Source organism: Euleptes europaea, chromosome 12 (assembly GCF_029931775.1).
Source record: "Euleptes europaea isolate rEulEur1 chromosome 12, rEulEur1.hap1, whole genome shotgun sequence".
Classification (NCBI taxonomy): domain Eukaryota; kingdom Metazoa; phylum Chordata; class Lepidosauria; order Squamata; family Sphaerodactylidae; genus Euleptes; species Euleptes europaea.
Genome location: NC_079323.1, coordinates 18,920,883 through 18,942,264, shown reverse-complemented (window position 1 = coordinate 18,942,264; position 21,382 = coordinate 18,920,883). Strand labels below are relative to the sequence as shown.

The window sequence follows — 21,382 nt, the reverse complement described above, 5'->3', positions numbered from 1 at the left end:
TCGGGGACACTACCACAAATACTATGTCCCAAAGCCTTACTATACCTGCAAGCTTATTCCAGTCTCTTCTTTACTCTTCTCACTCAAACCTGTAATTGTTACATTCTGACTTCCTTCTTCAAATGTTAGTTGTTTAGCTGCTTTTGAAGAAGACCTACAAGAAGGGAGTTAACAAAATAAGCAGATGGTAGAGAAGGAGCCATGGCTTAATGGCAGAGCATCTGTTTGGCATACAGAAGGTCCTGGGTTCAATTCCTGGCAAATCCAGTTAAAAGGGACAGATAATAGGTGATATGAAAGACCTCCACCTGGGACTCTGGAGAAGCTCTTGTTGGTCTGATGGATTAATAGTGTGATACAGTATAAGGCAGCTTCATGGGTTCAGGTGAAGTGAAAGGTAGCTTTCATAAATGTAGCTAGATATCTATCTAAGTTACAGACAAGCACTAGTAATCCGCAATTACTTGAAGGCCTGCCACTCACTTTCCTAATGCAAACTGAATAACTATATTAATTTTGAACACTTACACTGCTTTACACTGAGGCAGACCATTGTTCTGTCAAGATTTACTGTTTACTCTGATGGCAGCAGCTCTCCAAGGTTTCAGGCAGAGGTCTTTTAAATCACCTACTACCTGATCCTTTTAACAGTAAATGCTGGGGACTGAACCTGGGACTTTTTGCATGCAAAGCAGATGCTCTGCCACTGAGTCACAGCCCACATCTCAGTCTAAATGTTTTGGTGGTGGTGGTAAGGCTCACTTCTGGTAATTATTTTACCTATAGGATCTCAACAATTAAAGCAATGATACCATGCCCTTCCCACTAATACAAGGCAGAATCTAGAGAGGCCTTTATGTGAAGAGAATGTATTTTGGCGGGTTTGTGGGGGGGAAGCATCTATGATTTCCACAAATTCCTCCTTCAAGCTGCAGCCCTCTGTCCCCACCCCTCAGAAGCAACTGGGAGGAAGCATGGGAGCTGCAGAGGGAAGGAAGAGATGGGAAAGTCTCATCCCAACAGTTTTGTGCCACTTGCAGTTCTTGGAATCCCACCCACAGTTTCACTGATGTCGGTGGTGCATTTTACTGAACATAATGGTACAAAACTGCTGTTTGCTTGATTAAAAGTTAAGTTTTTTACAGGCACCATATTTTTAGTGTTAGAAATGTAGTGTGTGTGTGTGTGTGTGTGTGTGTGTGTGTAAAGTGCCGTCAAGTCACAGCAGACTTATGGCAACCCCTTTTGGGGTTTTCATGGCAAGAGACTAACAGAGGTGGTTTGCCCTTCCTTTGCACAGCAACCCTGGTATTCCTTGGTGGTCTCCCATCCAAATACTAACCAGGGCTGATCCTGCTTAGCTTCTGAGATCTGACAAGATCAGGCTAGCATGGGCCATCCAGGTCAGGGCAGGAATGTATTGGCGAATGACAAATACTACTTTTTTTTCCAAGGCAAGAGGCACAACTGGAAGCTAAATTCATTCCACACACACAAATATTAACCAATATCTCAGATGAACAGGAACAGGTTGCATTTAATGACGTTACCTTTTCTGTTGTTTGTCTAAGTTTATCTTGTCAGCATAGATTTCTACATACAGCAAAGCAGTGAAGTGAGCCGCACAAGACTGGGCTGTCAGGGCAACCTGGAGGTAGTTTAACTCTAGCCAGAAGCTGTCTTCAAAGACTGTGCTGGAAGGACTCCTAGAAGCATAAAATATTACACACAGATATATTCGCCTCATTGTACGAGACTGCTTTTAACAGAAAGGGGCCCATATTATAACTGAATTACCTTCTGCCAGTCACTATTTACAGTCAGATGTTTAACAGTTATTGCTCTTAATGATTTATTTTTGAAGAAAACAACTTGTTGGAAGACCAAGAGAAAAAGTCCAACATAATTTGAAGTGAGAAAAAAGCTCGCTACTTTAGAATGATTGAATGCTATTAGAAATTTTGTAGAAGTTGCTTGAATTTAATCTACAGCACTATTCCAGGCTAAACACAAAGCAACTTTCATTACATGCTTTGAATAGTTTCTAAGTACTTCCTTCCCCCCCCCCCCATATCAGATCTTGTTTAGATGGGTTAAGTTGAGCACTAGTATGATACCAGTGCAATAAGATAATATAAACAGAACCACAAAAATTAAACCCACCTCTTTTGCCGCCTTAAGTAATCAACCACAGCAAGCATTGCCCGTCGAGATATTTTATCCACACTTCCACAAACAAGAGTTTCTGAGTCTGTGTTTTAAAGAGCCAAGAATTGTACTAATTACTGATGTGTAACAGCAATTCACAGTAAACAACAATACCCCAAAGTTTCACTTTGAAAACCTAAGTGCTTTAGAATCCTTATTTCAATTCATCTTTGTAAAAATCATCTCAGGCACTTCACTGATACACCCATTTTACAATAATGGAGATTTCCCCATAGCCTTTAAAAATGAGGTTTACGGTGCAGCAGAAATCTGAACCCAGTTTAAAATTCCCTGTCTTGGACCATGGTGCCCCTCATGATTAAGTAAAGCTAAATATTAAGAGTAAATCAGACACAACTTCAATTCATACTTCCCGTTTGGATAAACCTAACATAAAAATAAGGATATTTGGCAATACAATTTATCAAAATCTATAGTGTGTCTCAATGAAATTATTATTTGAAAGAAAAACACATACATGACTCCACTTATCCTGAAAGTCCTCACAGAACAACCTATGCATTGCAGTCTCTCTTTTTCTACTTCAAGGCCCACTTTCCATGAAGCCTGATATTAAATCTCTTTAATTCTCATTCTCAACTAAAACGAAAGTATACCTGACTGCATTTGTTCATGTCCACTGCTTGTTAACTTTACCTCTCCCATTCTCTCTCCAACGCCAACATTTTAAGTTGCAAAGCAAGAGAGGCAGGGAATCTGCAATGCCCCACATAAACGGACAGTGGTGTATGAACAATTAATCACTTTAAAGGAAAATCTACAATAGTTCTGAAAATCTGCTAAAACTCATGTTGCTGCTTTGATGTTTGATGAATTAATTATTTCACATGGATCATATATTCTGGGGAAAAAAGAGAGAATTTTTGTGGTATTACCTGGATCTGAATTTGCAGGTGTTGACGAATGGCTGGAAGTCATAGCATATTTGAAGCAGGCTGCGAAAAACATCTGGATATGTGTGGACAGTAGAGTTTGTCCCAATTCATTGGAATCATGAAGTAGGATATCATGAATCAAGTAAGGAAGGACAGTTTGACAAAAATCTGTTTGAACCTAGAATAAACGCAAAATAAACTGCTGAAAATTCACATTAGTTTTTTAATATGCCTCCTGTGGTCACTTTCACTCATATAATAAGCCTATATAATATCTTCTACTTACAAAGGTCACATACTAACAACTGACCAGTGAGATGAAAAATCGATGCAGTAACAGATTTTTAACTACAACGTAAAATAAATAATAAACAGAAGACAGGCTGTAGAACACATGGCAGCAAAAGAAGAAAGGTGGGCAGCGTTACCTCACACAAGGGCTTCAGGAACTGAAGGACTTCACTTTTTACCCCTCCACTATCCAATAATGCACAAGTCAAAGTCTTAATCCAAACATCATGGCTTCTACTCTGAGGAATCCAAATGTTTTTATTATCCAAATCTTCTAAAGGATTTTCTCTTGCATTTACAGAAACTTCCAATAACTAAATATCATTTTTATTTGAAAAAGAGAAAGAGAAAAAAGGAGTCAGCAAAACTCTTTCACCAGGCATATATATCACTCTCTCCAAAGGCGCTATCAACTCAAATCTCTCCTTGCCACATTCATAATGGTGGGGGAGAAATAAAATAATATTTGATAAAAGTTCTGAAGATAATTCTAGGCTTCATTCACCTTGATTAGCATCAACAGAGTAAACAAACAGAAACAAAGTGCTTTCAACATTAACTTTTTTTTTAATTATCAGCAGCTACAGCATTACCTAATTTTACTTTTTAAAATGTGCTGGTTCACATATGGAAGAAAAGAAAACTTTTGAACATGACTATTTGGTACAACAAAATCTGTGATATTATGGTAGCAGATAAAATATCTTCCCAAATAAAAGAAATTGAAAGCCTTAATTATCAATGTACATTTTATGAGAAATGTTTCCTGTCTTGTCATACTTCCAGTTCAATATTGTATCAGATAAATATGAGGAGAAACTAAATATATTTACAACAAGGGATATTTCAGACTACATAAATGATTCAACATGAGTTTAGTTCATTATTGCAATCATGTATAGATATTAATTGTAAATATTGGTATGGGTACTAAGAACTAGGCTAACAAGTGTTGTTTACTATATACCTGTGTTACATATGTTGAATTCATGTTTAAATGTAATTTATCATTCAAATAAATACATTCTTTAAAATATGCCGCTTAAAAAAAAAAATCGAATTTCTTCTTTCTCAGGACAACTGCACTGTTGCGTACTCTGTGAAGCTCCACCTCTGCCCCATATGTGCAGCAGTGAATATTCTTTTCTGCGCAAACTGAAGAAAGATGCTTCCACCCCACCTGACATAACAGCTGTACAGGGTTGACTGGTCTCCTCAACCTCACTGTGCTGCCTTCTTTATTCAATCTAGGATGTCTAGGGAAGACCTGCTAATAGTGAATGTATATGGGGGGGGAGAGATAAAGATTTGGCATCCTGCTACCCCCTGATGGAAATCAGTAGTGGCATCTGTAATTTTGGGTTAGGGTTTCTGCATCTAGTGTTACTGCAGGATTTCTGCATCTAGTGTTACACAACACAAATCACAATACCTTTTTCTTAGATACTCTGAAAGGATGTAGGTAGATAAGCATGGTATCCGCTTTGCTTTTATACGTCTCCCAAAATTTTTGACCAGTTTTGGTGGCTAAAATGTTTTTCAAACAAGCTGCAGCGGCTGAACGGACTTCAATGCTAAAAGAAGGACAACTGTTTTACAATTCAGATCACATGATCATACACACTTATTTTGAAACCAACGTGCAATTATTATATCCATCCCATGGGAACCCGCAAGGACTTATGGTAGGCACCTCATTTCATGAAAGCCCCCATAACCTCCCCCCTTTTCCTGCTTCTTTCCCTCCTTCCCACCCAGCAGCCAGCCTACATTTATCTGCCCCTCTGACTTACGCTTTCCCTCTCGTACCCAGCAGCCTCTACCTAGGAAAACAGTGGCCCAGTTTTGTGGTGCCAGCCACTGGGCCTCTCCCACTTGACTGATAGGGAACCCTCAAGGACTTGTGAGGTGGCACTTCACTCTCCCCTGTATCCCACTCCCCACGCTATTTCCTCTTTCCCTCCTCCTGGCAACTCCCATATCCTCTCCCCTCCCCCTGCCTCATTCTCTCCTTCTCAGTCATTCACCAACCCACTTTTTATCTGCCTTAATTTTCAGCTATATTTATTGTTTATTTACTTATTTTACCCCACCTTTCTCCACAGTGGGGATCAAAGCAGCTTACATCAGTCCCCTCTCCTCCTTTTGATCTTTACAACAACCCTGTAGGGTAGGGTAGGATGAAATTATGTAACTGCTCTAAAATCACCCAGTGAGCTTTCACAGCAAGATGGGAATTCAAACCTGGGGCTTCTAGACCCTACTCTGAAGCTCTAACCACTATACCACACTGGCTTTCATAGGGTGGCTGCTTTTGAACTGTAGCAAGCAACCAGGCCTAGTTGAGTCATGCAAGTCGGTTGTATCAGGTCACCTAGAGGTTGCTGCCAACCTCCAAGTGGGACCTGGACATTTCCCAGAATTACAACTGAACTCCAGATGACTGAGATCTGTCCCCCTGGAGAAAATTACTCCTCAGGAAGGTGAACTCTATGGCATTATACCTGGCTGAAGCCTCTCCCCTCCCTGAACCCTGTCCTCTTCAGACTCCACCACAAAATCTCCAGGAATTTCCCAACAAGCTGGCAACCCTAGGAGCCAGTACAGGCCCCAATAAGTCCTCCTTCAAATGCCAAAATAGGCCTGGAAAGGGCCTTGCTCCCTCCCCCTGCCTTTTACTGACAGAACCACGTCTGGAATCTGTGGTTGCCTAGTGATGGCCATTGAGGGAATCCATTGCTTAAAGCTACAGGTGTTCTGTTTTTTGTTTTGGGTGGTTTTAAACTCCCCAATGTATTTATTTTAGATTTCATATTTTTCTGCAAACCTGGGGCATTTTTCAGTTTTGTAGAAAGACCTGTCTTGCCCATTCACAGTTCCAGTCACCAGATATGAGTATCTGCAGATTTGGCCAACTTGTCCATTAGTATATAGATACTTAACAATATACTTACCAATGATCTATTAAAGCATTATTTATTAGACATAACATTATGAAGGTACACTGAAGTTCTCTGTCATCGAAAAGATTAACTGCACTGTATGCGCTTTTACTGTGTTGCAAAGCTGTGGTAGAAAAATTTATTGGACCAATTTCTCCCAAACAACTTCCAACGGCTTCTGCAAATGCAAATATTAATATTAAAAACACAGATGTTACTATACATACACCTTATATATGTAGGTCAGTACCCTTTGAACATAAAAGCAAACAAAAAAATCTCATCGTATTCTAATTGTTTGACTATATTGGATTTTCGGTAAGGTTTCGATCACAGGAGCTTCGCATCATCCTGAGCTTAACACATCAGTGTGGGTGTCTCTGTTGTCCCCCAGGAGCAGGAGAGACCTGCTCCAGCATTTGAGCTTCTCTGACAGCACCCTGGGTCCAATGCTTTAAACATTATTTATACTCCTGCATTAACAGAATATTAATATTAAAATATGAGCTAATGATTGCTTTATGGTTATGCTCTTTTACAGATAAGTTACAATTCTTTGGTAGTATACAAAAACATGGAAACTGATTTTTTCATTGAAGTTAAAGAAGATGCACTCACTTAAAACGGCTACTTACCCAAAACAGTATCAGTTGAGTTTACAGCAGTTTTTGAGAGCTGTAACAAGCATGCCATCAGCTTTACTATTATGCAGTCCTTCGGATTTTCTATCATTTGAAAAAGAAAGTATTAGAATATATGTATATCCTACTCCAGTCTACTCAGTGGGGGCTAACTCCCAGGAAAGTGTTTGCATAATATGCCTCTCTTCACTAAATAAATCAAAACGCAAAACACATCCATATTTAGTATTGCATGTATCTCTATGTTTTTAATGGATCAAATCAGTGGTGCACCCAAAAGTGGTCTCCCATCAGGCTTCGTTTCACCATGGCTGCTGCAGAATGTGATCTCCAACCTGGGATATAACAACTTAGCACAAAATTTATTTTTTAGAAACAGCATTTTCTAACAGCTGTCTCAATACAAAGACTACAATATACAGTATCTCAAACTCTTACCCTGAGATGCTTTCATGAGGTCCTTCATCTGATCTTTATAGTTTTCAAGTTGTTTGCGTAAATCATTTAAGCCTTCAAGTCTCGTTATTGGTAAGGCATCAGAGATATTGAAGGATAGGAAATGAGTAATTTCCTGCAAATATCAATCAATTTATATGATGGATACAAGATATGCACCGAATCATAAGAGTTGGAAGGGGCCATACAGGCCACCTAGTCCAACTCCTTGCTCAATGCAGGTTCAGCCTAGAGCAGAGGTTCCCAAACTGAGCTCCGTGGAGCACTTGGTGCTCTGTGAAACGTCTCCTAGTGATCCGTGAAGAGATTGGAAAGAAATATACTACTGTCATTCGGTTTAGCATAAATAGATGCTAGGTGAAAATTAGTGCTCCGTGACGAATTTCTCTCCTGAAAAGTGCTCTGTGACTCAAAACTTTTGGGAACCTCTGGCCTAGAGAATTCCTGACAAGTGTTCAACTGCTGCTTGAAGACTGCCAGTGAGGGGGAGGTCACCACTTCCCTCGGCAGCCGATTCCACTGCTGGACAACTCTTACTGTAAAAACTTCCCCCTAATATCCAGCCAGTATCTTTCCACCTGTAATTTATACCCATTATTGCAAGTCTTACCCTCTGCTGCCAACAGGAAGAGCTCCCTGCCTCCTCTAAGCGACAGCCTTTCAAATACTTAGAGAGCAATCATGTCCCCCCCTCAACCTCCTCTTGTTCATTACACAGTAAATTTATTGCATTTAGAGCTTCTGTTTTGCATGCGCTGCCCAGGACCCCAACGACTAACTTTGAATGATTAAATGAAACACAGACACACCTAACACATATTTATCTACAGTGTAATTATAATCATTTGTCACAGTTTAAAAACTTTTAACAAAAACACTCATACAATAAACAATAAAAAGACCGGTCTTTCTAGCTAAATAGAGTAAAAGTATTTAAGCAATTTGCACTTTTGACTTTGATTGTGATTAAAACCATGCTATGATTTCACAAATTTAATAGTTACATTACCTCCAAAAGTGAAAACTTCCCTCCGCTGTATTTTATTTTTTGCTGAGTGGAACGTAATTCCATAAACATGGGATGATCTGGAAAAGGATCTAGATGTTTGATTGCCTGGTATAGATTTTCGTTCTCCTTATTATCTACCACGAGATACTTCAGCAAACCCAAAACCTAAATGAAATGAAAAATATAAGGAAACGAGTCATGAAAATTTCCCATCCGGAATATGCTGACTCCATAAGTCCTTGGTTTACCACATTATTGACCAGTAACACCTCATCCTTATCAAGACTGAACAGTTTATTAGCCCTGTTCTGGCCCATTACTACCCTCCAGACACTCATGAACGCATGAAGCTGCCTTATACTGAATCAGACCCTTGGTCCATCAAAGTAAGTATTGTCTACTCAGACTGGCAGCTGCTCTCCAGGGTCTCAGGCAGAGGTCTTTCACATAACCTACTTGCCTAGTCCCTTAAACTGGAAATGCCGGGGATTGAACCTGGGGCCTTCTGCACGCCAAGCACGCCACCTGATTCTGTTGTTAGGGCGAAATAAAGCTGGATGGCATTCACGTAGTGGTGACTATATAACCTCTCCCAGCAGCTGCATGTGGATTTTAAACAGTACGGGGGACAAGACAGGACAAAGCAGAACTCAACAGTAGAGATCTCACAGGGTTGAGTGAGAAGCCCTGGAAATGGACTGGAAAAGCCCTGGAAATTAACAGAAATGGACTGCCACTGTCACTCTTCGACTCTAAACACTGGACAACCAAAGCTGTTTTGGTTCCTAAACCAGCCCAGGACAAGGACAAAAATGAGTATTGATAATGTGTCCCATCCAAAAGTACACTTCTGTGAGAAGTGAGGGAAGCAGGGAAAGCAATGAGAACAAAATATGATCATCCAAGGCCTGCCCCTTTTTTCCTTGTGCATAAAAGCAAAGGAAGGAAATAGCACCTAAACATCCCCATTATGTAACTAGCTTTAACTGTAAAAGACCACAAAGCAAAAACAAGGGTAGGAAGGAAAGGGAGGGGCCAAAATCCCCAAATTTTGCATGTTCCCATCAGTGCAAATTCCGTTCAAACTCTGACAGAATGTTCACTTTAGAGTCGTCCTTGGGAACAATATTTACCATTCAAACATGCTACAGATTTTAATGAGAAGAAAATCACTTTCAAAAACATATCCTGAGATGTAAAAGCATACACATGCTCTTTCAAAGTTCAAAGACAAACACGTCGCATTAATTTAAATCCTAGAACAGCTTTAATATTGATGATAATTACAAAGATTTTCGCAAAAAGATCACTTAGCTGGCACTTAAATACCAAATTTCTCCACATACTATACTCTATGTGGCCCAGAATATAGCAGCTTGGCTGAGGTATACAGCAAAACTAGGTAACAGAACTTTAAAATATAATTGTAGTAGTTACATTCAGTTGATAAGTGTAATACCTTATTACTATGTCTCCAAATTAGTATAAATGCAACTGCTAGTACTTGTGGTTCTTAGTTAGATTTAATGGCAGACACTTAATAGTTATAATTAAGAGCTGCACCATATATATCTTGCAAGCTACTTCCTCTACATTTCTACAAGCATACCTCCTTTTATTGCGCACCTTAATCCTATCAGCAATCAGATCCCACTACTTCCCAGTGTCTTAAAAAGAGGGCAGCCATTTAATTGTTTTGATGAAAAAAATCAGATGTCCTCACATAAAACTAAACACAGTGCAGATTAGGTGGCTGTACATGAAGAATAGTTTGACCAGTTAAAAAATGTGGGCATTTGAGCAATATGCATTTAAAACTGAAGGGAACACCCTGGTGGGACTCCCCCGCCCCCTTCTTCAACAGTTACTTCCGATATCATGTCCAATTCTTAGCTAAGCCAGGAAAACTCCCTACTGGTAGTTCTTGGGGGGTACATTTGACCATAACTGAAGTATTAGTTCATCAAATTATGGTTTTTCTGGCCTTCCCACAGCTCTTGACACAGCAACAGATTAAACTTGAAAATGGGGTAAAATCAATAAACGGAATTCCTTGTATGGATTATATCAATGAGATCCAAAGAATAATGCAACTAGTTCTGTGCACCCTAACAGGCTCCGAGCTTGTATAAATACCAACACCCTCTAATGCCAAACCCCTGCCTGAAACAGAGGGGGCCTTTCACAAACAGTCTGTGCTACTGAATAAGAAGTCTGATATTCAGATTGAGAAAGCTGAATGTTTCCACTGGGAATACCCAAGCAGCTACTTGGATCCTAACCAAAATGGGGGAAAATCAGTATTAAAATACAAAGCAAATGCTTATTAACAACCTACCTCTTCTTGGGCTTCAGGTTGTTCTCCAACTATAGGTATTAGCGTGCCCACAATAACATGCAGGTGACTCCCCAGGGCATCCTCACAATAGGTGACCGCTGCGTGGCAAACGCGACTGAGAAGGTCACAACATAGTAAGAAGCTCCGGAGGGACACCCCTTTCAGAAGCAAAGGCCTTTAATTAAAAAAAAGGCATAAATAAAAATAACAGAAATAATGCAATATATATAAATGGGAGGGTGTCAAGACTGAGGGAGGAATAACAAACACTTTGATATCAGAATACATCAGGACAAGGAACAAACCATACAAATAATTTTACAGCAGGAACGAGTCCTCTAAGTCCCACAAACAAATGGAAGTAAAGGAAAAGACCTCTGCTGGTGACCTTGGAAAAAGGACTGCTTGAACATAGTTCAAGACTAGATGCAGGATATATGTTTTATATGTGTATGTTATATCCATCACATGAGTGCATAATGCGTTTTGTAAATAACAACTATATTTACCTGTTGCTGATGTGGTGAATTATTGTGTAAATCACATCCCGAAGAACAAAAGCCCATGCGCCTCCTAAACCATCTTTTATTTCTTTTAGTAATAAATTCACGAAAAAATGATATATCATGAGATTCCGATGTTTCTGGTAAACATTACTTGTTCCAGATGACTGCTTACATATGGCAAGTAAGATTCTCTGGAATGACTCCTAAAAAACAGAGAAAAATGCTAAAAGCAATATCATATATAAGTAGATTTTAAAAGGTGCCACTTATGAAAGACTACTATAAAAATGTTCTAAAAGAGAATACACACTTAAGAAGTCTGCTTTCCTTAGGCTGAGACTACAGGAAGAAATGACAGCCACATGCCAACCCCCCCTTCTTCCCTTTTTATTTTATGTCACTGTAGTAGATTCTCCCATTGCTATACACAGATTACTGGCTGCTGCTCAAAGGTGACAGAGAAATGCACACTGCTGTGACATCAGAACACAGATACACTGTAGTAGGCATATCAAGTGGAAAGGAAGAACTAGAGATATAGCTGCCATTTTTAGCAACAGGGATGTGTATGGTGTCATGGTTCGCTCCAGCTTCAATGCTGTACATTTATGTAATTTTTTTCCCCAGACAGAGACAAACAGCTTCCAAACTCAACGGCATGTTTTGGTATCATTCCTGAAATGCTTTCAGGCAGGTCTTCATCAATAAAAACCTAAGTCATTATTAAATAAAAAACGATAAATTAAATTGGATGACACTCTTCACTGTTTTAAAACATAGGCAAGTCCCACAACCTTCACAGTGTCCTTCAAATAGAAGCAAGAAGAATAATATCCTTTGTGATACTTTTTACTAAACTCAAATTATTTTGCAAGAAATCATCCTAATTTTCTAGAAGTGAGTTTTATTAGCAGTTAAATTATACATACATACAATATAAACATCCCTTTTCTGACCTTACAAAGGATTACTACATACTTCCAATTTTAGCAAATATAGAGTTCCTTCCCGTAAAACAATCCTAAGGTGCACAACAGAATCTATAGGGAAATACTATCAGATCACGTACCCCAAAGCTGAGCATCATTACTTACAGGGTTTTTGGAAAGAACTGCAACAAGACTTTTTGACTTTGTTTTATGGCAACCACTAATGTAATCCAATGTTGCTTTGATGACATATGATGGGAAATGAGGGGGATTTGGAATGGGATCTAGATCTCTGGAAAACAAATTGAAAAGACTGCTTACCTCTCAGAACTTTCTGGAATCCACAAATATAAATGTTAACAGTTTAAGTGGCATTAAATAGGATCAGACTGGACTGATAGGTTATTTCTCGTAACAGGAAATAGATCATAATACATTAGAACAGTTTTTTAAAGAATGAGGGCACATTTTAATCCATTAAAATTTAAATGTATTTTTAAAATATTACTAATCTGAATTGAATATCAAATATATGTGGGGGCCCATGTTGGCTCAATTGAATTCAATAGGCAAAAAATGACAAAGACCATGAAACTTCTCCATACCATTCCCACTTAAACATCTCCATAAACATTTAAGTGACAATCATGGTCACTTACACATAAACAAAATCATACACAATCTGTATAATACACACAACACAATAACAGACAAAAATAAACTGTACCCTGTAAATCTTGTTAAGGCAGAATCTTCTCCTGCTCTGATACTGACTGGCTCATGTAAGGTCATCAACACCTCAACCACAATCTCTGGTAAATTACTGTGAATTAAATTGTCCATCAGCTGTAAAAAACAACAACTGAGTTTTATCACAATAAAAAGACCGTTACTATACAGCCTTGCAGTTCCCTTGCATGCAGAGCTCAGCTCAGACACTGGAGAATTTGCTTCCTTGCTAATTCTACTTTTACTTGATCAACACCAGTCCAGAATCTCAGCAATCTCCTCTTCACCTAGGAGGCAGGCTCTTTGAAGAAATGATTAAATAATGAAACACAATGTGAGGGTTCCCCCCCCCCCCCATGACAGAAACCCTAACACCTTACTAGGACAAGAGTGCCACCTAGAGTGCCTGGGTCTGGGATCTTAGACGCCTGGGGGTTCTATCAGAATGCCCCCATTCATTTCCATTCCCCATTGTACCATCCTGGCAGACTTGATCTCTTTTGGACAGAGGACAATCCGGGTTTGGACCGGACCACCTATTTGTCATGGAAGGTCAGAGCCATTACCAGCTCTGACTGGTAACAGCAGCCTCTGATATCAGAGACGGAGCTTTGAGTGGGATTCACTAAAGTGGCATTGCTTAGGCCGGCTTCAGTCCAATTCCATTTACCATAAATATTTGGACATTCAGGATTTTCCCTTGCCTTCAGTAGAAACTGAATCCACAGGGTAGGAGTTAATGACCCCTTCAACAGGGTAGGAGTTAATGACCCCTTCAACCTCTTGTTACTGTAAGGAACTCTGCACATGCTCTGAGGAGCCTGCTACGGAGTAGGTACTGTGTGTTTAGCTTAGCTAGCTGAACTGTGTTGCTTTTCATATGAACCTCTCTGTGCTGTCGTTGCTGGGTGCTTTCCACGTTGTTGTTTTTTTGCCCTTTTCCCACCCCTTTTTAAATCCTACCGCTTGCAATCCTACCACAGACTTGCAATTATATAGCATACAAATCAACATAGCATTCAAAAAATCACAAAACAAATATTACATAGCAAAAGATACATGACAAAAGCATATGGAAAACAGCTTTTCTCAGAAGCATATTTACAGACAGACTTACAGAATCTTTGTAAGAGGATATTATAGCGTTACAACATTTAAACTTTTGAACATCACATAAACAGAAACAAGCTATACAGTACCTGTTTTCCTAAGCAATTTTCATCGTTCAGCATGTCGTACACTTTGTGAGCTCTCTCTCTTTTGTGTGCAATTTCGCCATCTTCTTGGTTTTGACAGGCAAAATAAGGAAGAATATTGAGAAGGATTTTTGGAAAGCAATGAGCCAGAAGCTGACGCCAGTCTCTCTCAATCTTGTTAGCAATGGATTTCATTTCTTCAAACTGATCTCTGATCACCAATTGTGGAATCAAAACTTTGTAACTTGACCTGCAAATTAAGAATCTTCATGAGCTTTTGGACAAAACACTGCATGCTGCTCTACAAAATAAAATAGAGAATTTAGCATCCAGTACTGTTATATGCCAGATTCTCTGCTTTTTCAGTACATATGAAAAACCCATCAATATATTAAATTCTCAACAAGGCTGTAACCATGGATTCTTAAATCCAGAAATTTGAGCCATGAACAGACAAAGATCTTTCTACAAACCCAAGTTTGCAAAAAAAAAAAAATCAGAAAAAACTTTAGCGGTTAAAACCCCAAAATAATACAAGCAGTGCCTATACCTTTAAGAATGAATGCCCTCTGTAACCACTGAGGGGGTTGCTAGGCAACAACATCAAGTCTTCATTTCTTTTAGTAAAGGCAGGGGGTAAGGCCCTTTCCAGAGCTATTTTAGCTTTCCAGTCCACCCCCTGTTCCCTTCCTTCCTGCCTGGAGGAAAAACTCATGGGGGCCAGGGCCAGCAGCAACCACTGGGCAACCTGCTTCCAGGTGTTGCTAGGATAACACAGTGGACTCCTGCCTTAATCAATCGAGGAGTAAAATTTAAAAAGGAAAAAAACAGAAGCGCTAGCCCCACATGGACTGATAACGCAGGGAGAACAACATGAATGCCCCCTCCCGCCCAGGGTATGCGTAAAATGTCATTGTCCTCACCCTGGTTCAGAAAGGTGGGATACAAATGAGGTAAATAAATAAAGCTGAAGATGGCCGGGCAGATAAAAGAAAAGTTGGTTTGTGATTGGGAAGAAGAGAAAGAAGCAGAGAAAGGGAAGAGACTGTCAGGAAAAGGTGGCTGTCAGGAAAGGTGGCTGTCAGGAAAAGAGAAAAAAGAAAAAAGCGTGTGGAAGGAGATACAGGGAAAATGACCCTCGGGAGTTGTTACGGTGCCCCACTTATGTGAAAAAAAGTAGAAATGTACCTGTAAAACTCTTCCAAACTAGAGTAATTCAACAGAACATATGGAAAAACAGAAAGACTATATCCACAGTTCAGCCACTCCAGAACAAGATAATCTAAGTGGGCATTCATGAAGTCTTCTACACTTTTATAGCCAAAAGTGCCAGAAATCCTTTCTAATACCTGCATTTGGAAAAAAGCAACACCAGATAACAGTCAATAGTGGAATCATATTATTTATGGCAGAACAGTATTTAAAGTGGAAAGGGGTTCTAATAGGTGCTCATGATGCTCTTAAATGCCAAGGCTTCTCCCATTTTCCTCAATAATAAATGAACTTCATGGAAACAAAGTACTTAGCAATAGTACTCTCAAAGCTATTTATTCTAACTACGGTAGAACATACCACAGTGGAATTTTAAATGACGAAGCTTGATGACTTAAATGCCTTTTCCCATCAAGAGTCCATTCTTTGAAAACTATGCAAAACCCTTGTTTAGCACTGCACTTGCAATTACCTTCTTTAGCCACATAGTCTCAAAAGCACTTACCTTTCTTACAAGCAGAGGTTCTAATCCATTCTCTTTCACACACTGGAACATTGCAAACAATGCCTGCTTTTCACACACAGGACTGCAGCATAAAATCATAGATATTAACATGAGGAGAACTGATTTTCTATTATACTCTTCGTCAGGAAGGTTCTCTTGGCTCCCGTTGTTATGTTCCTTTGGTCACAGAGGATACAGAATGGCAGAGAACTCGTTTACTTATACCCAGTCAAAATGACTCTTAGTTTACATTTCAACAAAATGGTCTTCTGACACAGAAATGCAAGAAGTTTGTGAAGATTACTTTGTCATAATCATTTAAAGGTTTTCCCCATTGGAAGTCTAGATTTTAGGAATACCTCCAAAAGGATCAAAAGTACTAAAAGCATCTTAAGTTAATAAGTCTGAATCAGTGTAAGGCAGTTTCAGATATTCATTACTCATATAAACTGATTAGCAGACAAATCAAGAACAAAGGCTTTAAAAAGTAGTACATCCAATTAAGTCCCAAATATATTTTTTCAGACATTGTACTTCCAATGCAAGACTTTGAAAGAAAAAAAGGCCCAACATGAATTGGGTTTCTTGGCCCACTGGCTTGGAATAATGCAAAAATGCTTTATTCCTACTTCTTTACATCTTTATGCATATTTAACAACAAATTGTATTACCAGTTTCTTTGTGCCTTCTTGAACATTCATGTATAACAGCTCAAAAGCCCTTTCCTGGAGCTTCAAAGGGAGCGCTTTCAGTAAGCCAGTTGAGTCTCTCAGCTTCACATCTTGAAACAAACTTATAACCCAAACAGAAGAAAATAATTCAGAATACTCTGCAGGTTGACTTTGTTTTATAAAGGAAATAAAGTGTTGTGATGTTTTTAGTTTGAGCTCTTCACTACTGTTCCTGCCCCCTCCCCCAAGATATCTTTATGACCGAGCAACCAAGATGATACAGATGGTGTCATAAATGCCAACAGGAGAAAACGGAGTCCTTCCAATAAGGACCAGCTTGCAGAACAAGAGAGAGAAAGCAAAGGAGACTAACATGCCTGCCTAAATACATACGTTATCTCATTACTTCTTGCAGGATGGTTTAGCAGTTTCAAGATCTATCCCAAGACCTGCCCTTCTGAATTTTTAAACTTGGGGCTGCGTCCTATGCACAGTGATAGGCACTAGTGATGGCAAATCCCCCCTTTACCCAGAAGACACCCTGTCAATAATGAAAATACAGGGGTTTGGACCCATAAAGACATTGGGAGCTGTAGAGACAGCAAGAAGAGGTCATCAGGCAAAACTGCTCCTCCTCTGTTACTACAAGAGGCGCAACTGACGTAAGAGGCAGAGGGGACAATTTGCCCCTCCTTACTGCAGCTGCCTCTACTACATGACTTTTTATCTACAAGGATCTCCCTTTCCAGGGCTCACAGAGGCTACTGGAGGGAAGGGGAAGGCAAGAAAGCTCAGTCTCTGCCTGTGTCTTCTGCTAGAAGTATATAGGACTGAACGCTTGGCATTTTACTAGTAGAATATATATAGAATTTCTCCTGACAATATGAAGCCCTGGACTTCCAATCTAGTCAACCTCTTTTTCTTCTTCTTTTAACAGAACCACCTTAAGTATGAGAAGAAACTGATGACTCTTTCAGTGGGAGGGAAAAAATAACAGGCAATTTTAAACTGCCAACTCTTGATTAATTCTCTTTAGAAGATACTTAGATCGCTAAAACAACCCTATAAGATATACCTGGTTACTGACTTAGCTGCAACCATACAAACTTGGAAGTTGCTATCAGCAAGGAAGTGGGGGAAAGCGTCGCGCACAGGAAGACCTTCTTCACCTTGAACATTAAGCAAGGCCCACTTTGAGTGAGGATCAGCCTAAAAAAAAAAAAAGGTCAGCATCCTACGTGTCATAAAGATGTAAGAAACTTGTTTTTTTGATAAATGCTACTGATTCTCGACTTACCTGAATTATGGCCTTCATGCATTGCACTAATGCTATTCTCAATGGAGTTGTGCATTTCCCTTTATTTGCCAATTGCCTGGAACAGATAGTATTTGAGTACTGAATTAGGAACATCAGAGGAAAAACTGCTATAACTATTTACAGTTCTATGCTACATGAATTTTTAAGTCTTTTAAAAAGAACTTTGTCATATTTTTAAGCTCGTGAAGATTCAAGCACAGTGTGTTAATAATGGTTATAAGCAAACCAGGCTTTCATTTAAGTTTGTTAATTTTTTGGCAATCATTTAGCAGAATCCTGCCTCAAATTTCCACATCCACAAAGGGGTGCGGGTGATTTTCGCCAGTTCCTCCCTTCCATCAGCTGATCCGTGACTCACTCCCCCTCGCTATTCCCAGGGATCCCCCATCCCCCCAGGGGCAATATGGGGGAGCAATTTGGGTTGTAGTGGGAAGAGGCAGGGAAGTCACACTTTCACAGGGAGAAATCCCTCCACCCCAAAAAATTTTGTCGGGATCTAGGCTGCAAAATGAGGAATTTTCATCTTGGCAGAATGACTCTTGGACCAGCAGAGAACTTCTTCCAAAAGACGATGACAACTCAAAAGGTAACTGCTAGATCCAACTCAATGAGCTGTCAACACAACAAACAGCTTGAAGGTCACTGGCTACAACTCAGCTACAAAGTTAATTGTAACTAACAGTCTAGTCCTTCCCCGAGTCCTGAATCTCAATAGTTCAGTGCTATAGAACAATTAACCTATACCGCTGACTGAAAAAGTGCAGATCTAGGTCAACATGAAGCTGCTGAAATAACCCTAAATCTAAATAAATACAAGGAAGAGGGGGCATTTTTATATGTCCCTATCTGTGCTGTATAATGTTACGCTGCAGAGGTTAGGGTCAGAGATTGTGCAGCACAGATTTCCCAAGCCTAATTCACATGTCATTCCTACCCCCTACTCCCTACCCTCACCCTCTCTGTTTTTTATTAACTATGTGGGGCACTGACTGCTCTGCCAGGCCTCTCAGCGGTAACTATGCTCTGAATGAGCGCCTGAAGGCCAGAGGCTAAAGGGCCAAGCAGCAGTCCCCGAACACTGCACTCTGAAACCTGCCTTCAAGGTAGGACCAAAGCCACTGCAAAACGGTGCCTACCAATCCCAACCCTGAAAGGTGGTACAGAAAGATACCATAATCAAGGGTACTGAAAACCTCCAAGCGGTCCAAGAGAATTAACAGAGTTGCATTCCCCCTCCATCTCCTGGGACAGGACATCCACCAAGACAACCAATTTTTAATCCATAAGAGAACCCATTCTTTTTTTAAAGTCCATGTATATAATGCCTACCAGGTCACTGTTGTCTACATGTTGTTCATTTTCTCAAAAGCTTGTTCACTTTCTCAAAGAATTCCAAAAGGTTGGTGAGGGAGGACTTCTCTTTGATTTTCCCTTAGCGGACTTTTTCCTCTATGTGCCTAATAATGCTATCTTTGATTACAGTTTCTACTAATTTGTCTGGAACAGATGTTAGGCTGACTGGCCTGTAATTTCCTGGTTCACTTCTGGATCCCTTTTTTTAAAATCAGTGTAACATTTGCTACGGTCCAGTTCTGGTAAAGCTGCTGAATTTAGTGATAAGTTACATATAGGAGTTAGGAGATCAACAATCTCACATTTGAGTTCCTTAAGAACTCATGTATGCCATGCTATCAGGACATGGAGTCTTGTGTGTGTGTGTGCCATCAAGTCACAGCTGACTTATGTCGACCCAGTAGGGTTTTCAAGGCAAGAGACATTTGGAGGTGGCCCAAGGTCACCCAGCAGGCTTCATGTGGAGGAGTGGGGAATTGAACCTGGTTCTCCAGATTAGAGTCTGTCGCTCTTAACCACTACATCACACTGGTTCACGTGGCGTCTTATCGGTTAATTTCCACAATAGGTCTAGAAATTCATCTCTCATCACCTCAATTTGACTCAGTTCTTTAGACTTCCTTCCTGAAAATAGTGGTTGTGGCATGGATGCATGCCCACACTTTCCACAGGGAATACAGAATATTCATGGAGCTTCTCTGCCATTGGTTCTTGTAGGTTATCCGGGCTGTGTGACCGTGATGTTTTCGCCAGCAGCTGTGGCAGGCATCTTCAGAGGAGTAACACTGAAGGACAGTGTCTTCTCTGCCATCTCCCCATCTTCCTTTAGCAATCCCTTTATTCCTTGGTCATCCCAAGACCCAACTGCTTCTGTGGCTGGTTTCCTGCTCCGGATACATTTAAATAAATGTTTTATTGTTTGCCTTGATGCTTTCAACAACCTGCTTCTCAAATTCTCATTTTGCAAGATCTAATCAAGGCTGTTAACAATAGGATGTTTTGGAGAACAATGATTCATAGGGTCAACATGAGTCGGAAGCGACTTGACGGCACTTATCACATACACATGTCTAATTATTGCCTTACGTTTCTATTGCCAGAGTCTACGTGTTCCCTTCTGGTCAATTCATTGGGGCAGACCTTCCACTTTTTTAAATGACTGCAGCGGTATTATTTATGGACATAAAATGCACTACAACCGGAAACTGGTTTAACATACCAAAACGCTCCAATAACAGTTAAAAACTGCCCTTGAGCTTCACTTAAATCTTCAGTATTTACTCTGGCAGTATCCAAAGCAGTCACCACTGGAATCAGATGACTAAGAATTGCTGAGCAAACTTCTTGATCTCGCCGGTAAAAGGAACACACATCCCTGAAGGAAGGGGAAGTGCGATTAATGTATTTGAAAAATCTGAATTACAGTTGTTTTATTAAACAAGATTGTTTACTTACGAAAGAGGCTTGAGAAGTAAGGTAACATGATCTTCTGGCAAAGGATTTTCTTCATTAGGGAGCTCCTTCAACATGAGTAAGTACTAGTATAAAGCACAATTTAAAAAAAATCAGTGTGTATAAGGTTATACCATCTACCTACAGAAATAAAAGGGTGATCATACACTAGGTTATAAGAAGAAGAGTTGGTTTTTATATGCTGACTTTCTCTACCACTTAAGGGAGAATCAAACCAGCTTACAATCCCCTTCCCTTCCGCTACCCACAACAGACACCCTGTGAGGTAGGTGGGGCTGAAAGAGTGTGACTAGCCCAAGGTCACCCAGCTGGCTTCGTGTGTAGGAGTGGGGAAACAAATCCAGTTCACCAGATTAGCCTCTGCCACTCATGTGGAGGAGTAGGGGAATCAAACCCGGTTCTCCAGATCAGAGTCCACAGCTCCAAACCACTGCTCTTAACCACTACCCCACGCTGGCTCTCGATTTGCAATTATCTTAATGTTAGCATAGGACAGGGTCCCCAACCTTTTTGAGCATGTGGGTATCATAGGAATTCTGACACAGGGTGGTGCACAACCACAAAAAGGCTTCCACAAGAGGCAGAGCCACACAGACAGAGGAAGCCCAAGCACATGGGAAAAGAGGCGTAATGTAAAAAATATACTGGGAAAGAGTAGTAAGGATTAAACCAGCACTGTGGTGACTGCTGCCACCATTTTTATCTGCCC

The 21,382-nt window shown here is 40.1% G+C and overlaps 1 protein-coding gene across 1 annotated transcript in view; it reads right to left on the bottom strand.

The window, feature by feature from the left end:
• The window catches only part of ATM (ATM serine/threonine kinase), a 57,350-nt gene that overhangs the window by 16,984 nt on the left and 18,984 nt on the right, over nt 1–21,382 (bottom strand). The window contains exons 18-39 of the mRNA XM_056858073.1: nt 20,656–20,738; nt 20,420–20,575; nt 17,827–17,902; nt 17,605–17,738; nt 16,530–16,650; nt 15,859–16,035; nt 15,330–15,490; nt 14,145–14,391; nt 12,944–13,062; nt 12,382–12,508; nt 11,291–11,490; nt 10,782–10,956; nt 8,444–8,608; nt 7,417–7,549; nt 6,973–7,062; nt 6,350–6,515; nt 4,828–4,969; nt 3,533–3,709; nt 3,105–3,282; nt 2,164–2,251; nt 1,551–1,706; nt 46–154 (exon numbers count right to left, since the gene is read on the bottom strand). Coding sequence (XP_056714051.1) covers nt 46–154; nt 1,551–1,706; nt 2,164–2,251; nt 3,105–3,282; nt 3,533–3,709; nt 4,828–4,969; nt 6,350–6,515; nt 6,973–7,062; nt 7,417–7,549; nt 8,444–8,608; nt 10,782–10,956; nt 11,291–11,490; nt 12,382–12,508; nt 12,944–13,062; nt 14,145–14,391; nt 15,330–15,490; nt 15,859–16,035; nt 16,530–16,650; nt 17,605–17,738; nt 17,827–17,902; nt 20,420–20,575; nt 20,656–20,738 — 3,180 coding nt within the window. The remainder of the gene's footprint in view (nt 1–45; nt 155–1,550; nt 1,707–2,163; nt 2,252–3,104; nt 3,283–3,532; nt 3,710–4,827; nt 4,970–6,349; nt 6,516–6,972; nt 7,063–7,416; nt 7,550–8,443; nt 8,609–10,781; nt 10,957–11,290; nt 11,491–12,381; nt 12,509–12,943; nt 13,063–14,144; nt 14,392–15,329; nt 15,491–15,858; nt 16,036–16,529; nt 16,651–17,604; nt 17,739–17,826; nt 17,903–20,419; nt 20,576–20,655; nt 20,739–21,382) is intronic.